The sequence below is a fragment of the Thermobia domestica genome, chromosome 9 (assembly GCF_964235325.1).
Source record: "Thermobia domestica chromosome 9, izTheDome1.hap1.1, whole genome shotgun sequence".
NCBI lineage: Eukaryota > Metazoa > Arthropoda > Insecta > Zygentoma > Lepismatidae > Thermobia > Thermobia domestica.
In genome coordinates, this window is record NC_137462.1 from 18,516,226 (window position 1) to 18,527,260 (window position 11,035).

The window sequence follows — 11,035 nt, forward strand, 5'->3', positions numbered from 1 at the left end:
TTATCTGAAAATCCCATTCATTGGGGTTAATTAATTTATGTATCCTCTTACTGCGAGAATTAGATTAGAATGAAGGATGTTTTTTTTTTGTTTTTTTTAAATACTGCTTCTGTTATTGTCATTTGATATGAAATTTGAACATTAACGATGATAGGTATTATCTTAACTACCAACAGGATGCATGTATCTAGTTTACACGTGTCTCTTTGTATGTTATAGTATCGAGTATGATGCTATTGTACCTATATAAAGAGAGTTGTTTATTATTCTATGTAGTTCTTTACGTAAACGTGTAACGCTGGAAGAACTAAGATTGTTCAATATTTTCAACCATGTACACGTTTCGAGCATATTTTCTTTATTTGCTTCTACTTGTAGCAAACACTAATATTTTTTGCGTAAGTACAACGGATCAGGAACTCTCCCTGCAAAAAAGAGAGAGTGACTCCCTTCTCGTTACATTACCTAGATTCAGTAGTTTCATCCCTAACATCATTGCAAGAGCAAAACGAGATTTGGAATCCAATGATGTAGAAGATGAAGACGTAGACAATGATGGTCAGATTTTTGAGGAGATGGTTAGTGTCATACCTCCAGGAACTTTCGAGCGATGCCCGTCCGTTACTGGAATAGACCTGGAAAACGAAGAGGTTAGTGTTTGTTCCTAATTTCTTTTATATCAACTATATACAGGGTGTTACAAAAATGTCATAACCAGGGGCGTCATTTCAGACTTTGCTTTGGGGGGGGCAAGAGCACCCCCGGCATAAGACTTTCATGTTTTGTACTGGTATATTAGTATACAATTGATTAAAGTATATGTGTTCCTCAAACTCTTGAGGGGGCAATTGCCCCCTGCTGCCCCCCTAAATGACGCCCCTGGTCATAACATTTTGGGAACAGATTCATCACGGCAAGATAAGAAAAACAGTTCAAATAGACCTCTGCTCAAAAGTGGATAGTTTCGGAGTTATAGGGTGCCAAAAACGTGAAACAAGTGAACTTTAGAAGTTCATAACTCCATTACTGTGGGAACTATCATAGTCGGGTCAAGACATCACGGAGGAACTAGTATGTGAAATACCCAAATTCCATGCTTAAAAAGTGCTCCAGTACTATAGCACACCAATTTTTAGTTAGGTAGGTGTACAGTGATTAAGCACTCCCAAACAGCCTCTCTAAAAATGATTGTGCAAGTACCGGAGGTTCTGAAACATGGACATTTGGATAGTTCACATACTAGTTCCTCAGTGATGTCTTGACCTGAAAACGATCGGTCCTATAGTAATGGATCTACAGACCTTTATAGTTCATTTTTCACGTTTTCGTGACCTTTATAGTTCATTTTTCACGTTTTCGTCACCTTTATAGTTCATTTTTCACGTTTTCGTCACCTTTATAGTTCATTTTTCACGTTTCCGTGACCTTTATAGTTCATTTTTCACGTTTCCGTGACCTTTATAGTTCATTTTTCACGTTTTTGTGACCTTTATAGTTCATTTTTCACGTTTCCGTGACCTTTATAGTTCATTTTTCACGTTTTCGTGATCTTTATAGTTCATTTTTCACGTTTTCCTGACCTTTATAGTTCATTTTTCACGTTTTCGTGACCTTTATAGTTCATTTTTCACGTTTTCGTGATCTTTATAGTTCATTTTTCACGTTTTCGTGACCTTTATAGTTCATTTTTCACGTTTTCGTCACCTTTATAGTTCATTTTTCACGTTTTCGTCACCTTATAACTACGAAACTATGCATTTCCGACCATAGGTTCATATGAACTGGTTTTCTTATTTTCATGGGAGGAATATATCCCAAAATATTGTGGCAAATTTTTTGCAACAACCTCTATTACAGTTAAATTTCCTATAAACTGTAATTTGTCACAAACATCGTTTTAAAATTTAAGTTCTTTTGCTGATCAAAATATATACAAAGGAAAAGAAAAATATATACAAAGTAAAAGAAAAATATAATAGCAATTAATAGCTAACAATTGGAAATTAATTGTTAACAATGAAAACTCAATATTGTTAAAAATTAAAGAGAACAATGACAGTACCATTATCAAAGTGCTTTTCTAAACAGTTAAGAGCCTGCCTTACTAAAAATAATACAAAATTTCCCACTTTTCTTTTCCTTGTTTATTCACAAGTGAAAGGAAATAACAAAATGCAACTTTACCACAATCATAGATAATGTTATTCTACAACAGAAAATATGAACCTGAAGAATGTTCAGCGTTGCCATCCTTAGAAATTACAGTGTTGCCAGAATAACAATTCCCGTAAAATCTAAGTAAAGGCAGCGACTAGAGGAACGAACTCAACTGCATTTGTTTACATCTGATGTTGTTTTGATTTTCTGCAGGGGTGCCCACAAAGGGGGGGGGCTATGACGCAAACCGCGTCATTGAAATATAAATATTTTTGAGGGGTGTAAAAATTAATCGAAAAGATTTTTTTTTTCATGGAAGAACACCTACCGATAGACAATTGAGGAAGGTGCGTCATGGACATGAGGGGGGGGGGGCACCACTGGTTTGCTGTGAACTACTTTTTAAATAATAGTTGTACTTGATTTGTAATAAACAAAATAGTTTTAACATACAGTTATTAAAATTAAATAATGCTATTTAAAAAGTAGTTCACAGCAACCAAAACAATATTATACGTAATCAAATCCAGTTAAGTTCGTTCCTCTAATCGCTGTCTTTACTTAGATTTTACGGGAATTGTTATCTGGCAACACTGCAATTTCTATGGATGGCAACACCGAACATTCTTCAGGTTCATATTTTCTGTTGTAGAATAACATTATCTATGATTGTGGTAAGTTGCATTTTGTTATCTCCTTTCACTTATGAATAAACAAGCAAAAGAAAAATGGTAAATTCTGTATTATTTTTAGTAAGGCAGGCTCAACTCCATTTTTCCCGGAACCTCCTCTGCCTTCCAGATCTCCAAAGCGTTAGTACTTTCCTCTCCAAGTTCATATCTACATTTGATCTGCTGCACTCCCTGCTGAGAATTTGGAAATCCAGAATTGGTTTTCATTAAGGTTAACATAACACTATCTTTAAAATGTAACACTATCTTTCAGTGGTTTGATATACATGTAATTGTTGAGAAAAAAATTATAAGAGCTCCTTATTGAATTACATTTTGTAACGTTCTAAGTTAAATTTGTAACGTTTCAGTAAAATAGGCCTTGAAGATTATGGACTTATAAACACCTACGTGATTCATTCTTATGCTAGGGTGTAAGGTTATCAACTTAATTCGAAATATCGGTAAGATTATTTATATAGGATTATATAGAATATTTATATAGAATACAGAAAGGAAAATACGTTTTACTAAATAGAAATATATCTGTGCAATGAAGTTTTAAAGGCAGGCTATCTGTGTGCCAGTAGCGTTACGTTCACGAAAGCAATGGAAGAGCCACTTTCCCTGCATAAGCAGGTTATGCATTGATACAAATAGTATAATAGTGATTTACATATAATACAGATTATCAATAATAATATACTCAGAATAATGAATTAAAATAATAGTTTTCCTTATATAGAAAACCATATTATGCTGCGCCAGGCAACATCGAATAATTTACGTGTTGTTACACTTGGATACATTTGATGGTGAAAGAATGATCATTAGTTGCCTATACTTATACCAACGAGAAAAGAATGTCTTCATCCTAAATTATTTATTTTTAAATTTTGATCTTTAACTCCTTGCGTTCCAGGTACCATTTTCCGTATGCGTGTGCTGTAATACCAGGTTTTCGTTTACTGTTAAAAGATCAACCCATGGGATAAATACCATTTTGTGGGACGCCTGATATCACAAGAAGGATCACACACACACACACACATGCGTTCATGAGGAAAGCATTTACTTAATGATAGAAAAAAAAATATTTGCAATGTGGAACATTTGGGCTTAAAAAGGAAAATTTTGATGTTCTGAAGGGATTTTATACTGCTTCACGTTGGAAACACTGGCCGCAGATATAAAAAAAAACAAAGTTTTTATCTTCTTTCCGATCTCGAAATACGATCTCGAAGTTGCCAATTGTTTATCGTCAAAACAAATACTCTTGTGTCGTAATTGAGTGCTCCCTTAGGCCTCCTGAGACAAAACATTTTTTTTTCTTTTCTGTCAGTAAGGTGCTGTCACCTAAGGAGAAACAGTAGTACTAACTCGTGCCTAGTATCCACTACAAAATTTCATCACCTCCAGGATTAATAGACCTTTAATAAAGGATACGTTTTCATGACATTCACATGGATGTCAATGGTATTTTGCATAGGAGTATTTTATGACATTTATCTAGATGTCCTGGAACGCAAGGGATTAAAATTTAGTCAGTGAACGTGAAACCCAGTGTTGCCAATTTGGGGGAAAAGTCGCTAAATCTAGGGGATTCGTCTTCCAAAATCTCGACAAAAAATTTTTTTTTTCCAATTAGCGACTTTTTTGGTGATTTTGGAATCACGATTTGGTGACTTACTTACAAATCTAGCGACTTTTGCGCTGCGAACAACTTGTCCTAAAATAAGTACTATTAACTCGAATCAGAATATTTTCCTTTTGCTTACTTGAATCAGTTCAGATGTTGACGAGCTGGGAAAGTAGGCTACGTAACATTTATCTCTATATTCCCGCTTTGATTGCTGTTATCTCTTATCTTCTAACGGGGACCAACTTCAGCTTTTAATATCCTTTAATTTACAGAGCTTCCGTTTCGAGGCACAAATAATACATTACCGATAGCAAACTGATTATCTGTAGAAAAGTGAGTAGAAGTGAAGTAAGATTTTTTCTAGACCTTTAATTTTGTTCGTTTTTCTAAACTCATCTTTGATTTCGTTGAATCAAAATTGATCATAAAGTTAAAAATATATAAAAGTGAAATTATTGTTAGTTATACAATGAGTCTTTGAGTATTTCATATACGTTCTTGTAGCGTAGATAGTACTATGGCTTGAATTGATCACGTATCTTATATATATATATATATATATATATATATATATATATATGAAAGAGCAAAATTCCACGAAATTTTTTTTAGCGACTTTTCACCCAAAATTGGAGTCATTTCGTCTCCTATTTAGCGACTTTTTGTATCAACTTGTTGGCAACACTGGTGAAACCTTAGGTTCATAAGCAGTGGTCAAAGTGAGACGGTATGCGGTGGTATGCCATACCGCCTCTGGTTTTTCAGTAATGAGAACATGCCGTCTGTGGTTTTTCAGTGATCAAGACAATATTTTAATAGCCGGTATATTGAATCAAAATCATAATAAAAGATACCGCCTTTGCTTTTTCCCCACTTCGAACACTGTTCATAAGTACACGAATAGCAGACTTCTACATACAAGATATTATGTTCGCTTATATCTTAAGGTAGATTCCTTATCATTTTATGACATATTTATCATTTGTTATAACTTCTTGTATAAGATTCTATTTTTGTTGATTTTTTTTTTTTTTAAATAATACAGGTAGACAAAGGAAGTTGGAATCTTCATAAATTTTGGATAACCCCTGTTATCTCTGGATGTCCACCTAATATCGAAGAATTGGTTGTAGCTGTAGGCGACTTTAATAGTGACGATGATGATGATGATGATTATGATCATGATGATGATAGCAATCGGGAGTGCTCAGAAATTAATACTGGGATATATGAGTGTAGATACTCTGAGAATTCTGCAGGTAAGGAACTAAAATGTTGTCTTCTTACTGTAAAATCTTACTCGAGCTTAAGAGGCACCATCACGGTGAAATTAAAATGCCGCTAATATTGCAGTAACTACGTAATATCTTCAAAAAGATAAAAGATAATCCAAAAGTGGAACAATAGCTCCGTAGACAATATTATTTTACATGAGGTACCGTTATCTTGATTCACTTATCTGCTTTCGATTTTCAGCCATTTAGAGAATTTCGCGTTTCTAAGTTGCTGCAAACGGAAAGCTACTAGGTGACAAGTGATAAAGGTACCTGTGCAAAATAATATTGTCTACGGCGCTCTTGTTCCACATTTCGATTATCTATTATCTATTTGAAAATATCACATAATTACTGTAAAATTAGCGGTACTTTAATTTCGCAGTAATTAGGCCTCTTAAATTCCCCAGACAAAACAATATATATTTAGGTGCGAGAACTCTGTCAAAACAGATATATAATTATAATTTTAACTGTCATCTGTCATTTGTCTAACACCGTAATTGAACCAGACTTTGTGAATCGTATTGCGGGCGATTTACTTACTATCATTAGAGATTCCTCATTGTGGTAACTTTACAATAAATTCCAATGCAATTAGACTTTTATTTTACACACTTATAGATGTACTGGGGCTAATTATTGTCCTGAGTTTCTGGTATATCAACGGAGTCCTCCGCATGTACAGGTACAACCTTAAAACTTTCTTTGTTTCAATTGCTAAGATATAAAAAGAGAAATCTACGTAAGAGAAATATATCTACAAGATAACAGACAAGTCTTTAATTTGAGCAACTTCCTAGAGTATTTATTTCCAACTGAAAATTCAGTGATATCATTGGGAACTGTTCCCTTTCTCAGCAAAACCACAAGGAGAGAGAAACGAGACGGCAGGTAACTAATTTGGGATGTTGATAAAGTCAGTAAAGTCAGGCAAACAAGAACATCGATAGCATAGATCAGGGTTTCTCAACCTGGGGGTCGCAAGAATAAGCAGAAGAGATATAACTAGAATCTAATACCGGAAAATATTTTTTAAATATTATTTTCAATTTTGTTCTGATAGGCATATTTTTTTTTATTTTTATACATACTGTTATGAATAATAAAAAATAAGTCTACTAAACATTTTCAACAATTGCAGAGTTGTTTAAAAATCAACTCACATGAAAGAGGTACGATATGAAACTAGTGAGAACTGCATATTGAAATACCAGAAAAATACAAATGCAACAAAACCTGCATATTGAAATACAATTAAAATTGAACTCGATCTTCCTCTTCCTTCCTCTTCCTTCCTCTAATCTTCCTTCATCTTCGACAAAAGCTGGGACGGTTGCAACTCGCAGAGAATATGAAAAGAGACGAAAGTATAGCAACCTGTTGGACAAATACCACTTCGTCACCATAGCCATTGAAACTTGTGGGTCCTGGGGTCAGGAAGGTCTAAACTTCATTAATGAAGTTGGACACCGTATAGCTATTAATACAGGAGACACCCGAGCTTCATCCTATCTTATACAAAGGATAAGTATGGCTGTGCAAAGAGGGAACGTAGCAGCGATGCTAGGAACTCTCCCTCCGGGAAAAGCTTTGGACGAAATTTTCCTTTTGTAATCACTCTCCTCTCACCAAGCTCTCGAAAAAAAATATATTATTGTGTATTTAATGACTTTAGATTTCTGGAAACAATGTGTGCAGAATAAAGTGATTATAGTGGGAAAAAAACAATATGCCTAATTAAAATTGAAAAGTAATAAAATATCTGAGCATGGTGTGATTTCACCAGTGCAGCAATGTTCGGTTCAAACTTCGTGATGCACATTATCAAGTCATTTTCAAATGATAAGTGATTTCTTATGTTTGTTTTAATGCTTATGATGGAACAAAAGCCACTTTCGCACAGGTACAGTGTAGCAAATGGAATTACTGTATTACTTTTAAAGTAGCAGATGCCAGACTAGGAAATTCTTTTCTCCTCTTTTCAGAAAGAACTTGTCCGAAGTCTTCGTTACAGAAAAACCACTTGCAAGGACCACTTGTCGCACGATAATTCTATTAGTTGGTCAAGAAATTGTGGGCTTAGATCAGCTACTTTGATGGCCTCTTCATTGAAGAGGTTTAGTATCCATCTTGAACAGCACTTTCATCATAGGGAATATATTACTATTAGTCTATTCACTATATACAAGAAAAGGGTTCTACTATTTTATAAATAGATGGATATCGTGAGATCTCCGCAATACGTACATTAAAAATGCCACACAAGCTTATTACAAACCAGAAATTATAAGGTGGTCGCTGGCAAGAGGATGTGATAAAATGGGAGTCGTGATAGGAATTAGGTTGAGAACCACTGGCATAGACTATGATTTTATATACACGTACTACGCATGGATTCATAATTATCCGTGTACTGGCAACACTTACTTTCCCAATGTTATTCCTTTCCGTTCCTTATTCACTGGTTTTTTTTTTTTTTTTTTTTTTTTTTTTTTTTTTTTTAGATATGCAAGATATGTAGTTTAACTTGCGTAATCAACAACGAAAATTAACATGCTGCTAGAAAAAAAAAATAGGAGGAAAGTTAAGAAAAGTATGGGATAAATGTAAGTGTTTGAAACAAGTTATAAATAAATAGAGAGACAATGTTTTTTATGAGAATAAGAATAGCAAGAGAAACAGATGTTATAAAGGAGGAAGAAAGTATGAATCGGTACGAGACGACACGCACTTTGTACGATTCCATTGCAACTTAGAAATACTACTTCCATTGCATTCGGAATCCTAGAACTCGTATAAAATGCGCAATTAGAAATTTGTCTAAGCGAGGACACTTTTATCATTGAGGTAGTTCTGTATAGGCTATAAGTAGTAGAAGAAACGAATCTCTAGGATTTAACAATCGACATTAACTAAAATAATGAAATACACATGATTTTGAAAAATATATATATATATAGGCAGTGGCGTATTTAGGGGGGCTTCCGGGCTTAAGTCTCTCCCCCCCCCGAAATCTTACTTACTATAGTAAAGTATATGAAATATATTGCAGAATTTTCACATTTTCAGGCAAAGCCCCCCCCCCCGAAAGTTAGCAAAGCCTCCCCGAAACAAAATCGTAAATACGCCACTGATATAGGCATATTGAGGAACAATATTTTAAAAAATCGTATCTACAGGGGCTGTTCAGAAAGTAACAGACTTTTGAAATAAAAAGGTAATACAATGAACAAACCAAATTGTATTATGTACATTTCAAAGGTACCCTGTTAAGCTATTTTTGGACATAATCACCATGCAAAATAAGGCATTTATCATACCATTGCACAAGTATTTCAATACCGTAGCGGTAGAAATCTGCCACCTGCCATTTCAACCACTGGCTTACACCGGTATGCAGTTCGGCGTCAGTATCAAAGCGTTGGGTAGCGAGCTCCACTCCTAGGAAGAAGTGGTAGTCGCTCGGCGCCAAATCTGGGCTATATATGGTAGGTGATCCAACACCTTCCATCCAAACACATCCTAGAGTTCTCGGGTATGATTGGCCGTGTGTGGATCTCATTGTGAATATTGGAAAGGTCATTTTTTAAAAATCAATGCACCATTGCCTCATGTCTGTACACTTCACACAGTTGTCGATGGATTTCAATTGGCTTGTGGTTTTTTTGTCAACAAAAACCTAGTTACAGAACGCACCTCACAAGAGGATGTTCTATTGCAGCGCACATTCTAACACGTCACAGAAAGCATAGTAAAAGCGTCACAGTCACGCTTCCACAGCTGGATGCGTACTGAGTGTGGTAACGTTCTGACACCAAGATGGCGACTCTAGCCGCGTCCATCAGTGGTAGAGCGTTCACCTCTGGTGCTTGGGGTCCCGTGTTCGATCCTATCCCCCGCCAAGTGAACTTTGTGGTGGTCAAACACCGTGTGTGGGGGTTTTCCCGGGGTTCTCCCGTTTCCTCCCACTTTCTTCATTCCACCGTTTCATTCATTTCTCATAATCACCGTCTCCTTTAGCCTAACCGGCATAACCGTAGGACGTAACACTCAAAGATTTCATTTCATTTTTCATTTTTCTAGCCCCGCCCACTCCCGTGATAGCCCAAAACGTCTTCTACTTTCTGGACAGTCCTCGTATAATTGGTAATATAGAAGGTTCAGGTAATATAGAAGGTTCAGGTAATATAGAAAGTTCAGGTAATATAAAAGGTTCAAATAATAGATAAGGTTCAGATAATATAGAAGGTTCAGGTAATATAGAAGGTTCAGGTAATAGAGAAGGTTCAGGTAATATAGAAGGTTCAGATAATATAGAAGGTTCAGGTAATAATCAAGTTTCTCAGTTGAAACCTGTTTCAGCGTCTACACAGTTATTTATTCCATGTTATCACGACTGGAAAAATCACAACCAATTTTGAATCGTAATTTGTTAACAGATGTTTAGTTTGCAAGACAAATCAATTTCAACTTCATTGATGTAAACTAAACTGCTATTGAGATATTATCATATAACATTATCAACTAATGATAATTTTCTATTTTTCAGCTGTGATACAGATCCGTTTCCTGCAGTACATTCGAGGTCAATACTTGTTGATGGATGTATGTCACCCAGAGGGACGCTTCCCCCATTTCATAATGCTTCTTACTCAGCGAACTCTGTCCCAGAGGTCAGAAAGAGCGATCAACCGATACTTAAACGGACTCACGAAAAACAAAAGCGTCATTGTTTGCGATGACGATTAGGAACACGAGAAGAAGAAATATTGTAATATTATAAATATTACTACTTCGTGTATCACTATTACTAATGAATAAAAAATTCTCATTGGCACTAATTGTTAATATTTTGGCTACTTTTATATAACAATACTAATTATGATATACGACATTATATTATTCTAACACATAAGACATGAAACTTCTTTACGAGCGATCCCGAATTTAATTCCCACTGGATACACTAGGTCGAAAAAAAAGGTATAGAAACTTTTTCAGAACCCCCATTCGTAGTGAGGTTTTAATCATTCGCACCATTCTTTCTTCCTCCCCAATTCCCCAGATATCCTTGAGAAACGTCATCCCTCATACGTAACAGACTAACTTGACCATAGATGTTGAAAGCCCAGAAATCTAATTTTTAAGAATAATGAAATTTCTTACTATTCAACTTTATTCTGGAGTACGATTTAAGGAAAATCAAAGACAGCAACCAGGTTGTAGAGATGAATAGTACCGGTATTCACTAGGTTATGGCGTATACTGATGATGTAAATTTAATAGGG

General features: G+C 35.2%; 1 protein-coding gene across 1 annotated transcript; it reads left to right on the top strand.

Annotated features, from left to right (window-relative positions):
* Positions 1 to 263: 263 nt before the first annotated feature.
* On the top strand, positions 264 to 10,606 carry LOC145693926 (uncharacterized). The gene is made up of 3 exons (XM_081770083.1): positions 264 to 650; positions 5,516 to 5,729; positions 10,297 to 10,606. Exons 1-3 carry the CDS (start codon positions 333 to 335, stop codon positions 10,494 to 10,496), a joined length of 732 nt encoding a protein of 243 aa, XP_081626209.1. The 5' UTR covers positions 264 to 332; the 3' UTR covers positions 10,497 to 10,606.
* Positions 10,607 to 11,035: the final 429 nt, after the last annotated feature.

What these genes read in the sequence shown, in the direction of transcription:
- LOC145693926 (XM_081770083.1), top strand. Translation starts at nt 333, where the DNA reads ATGTACACGTTTCGAGCATATTTTCTTTATTTGCTTCTACTTGTAGCA. An exon ending in TAGACCTGGAAAACGAAGAG is followed by an intron (nt 651 to 5,515) that starts GTTAGTGTTTGT and finishes TAAATAATACAG; the next exon opens with GTAGACAAAGGAAGTTGGAA. An exon ending in ATACTCTGAGAATTCTGCAG is followed by an intron (nt 5,730 to 10,296) that starts GTAAGGAACTAA and finishes TCTATTTTTCAG; the next exon opens with CTGTGATACAGATCCGTTTC.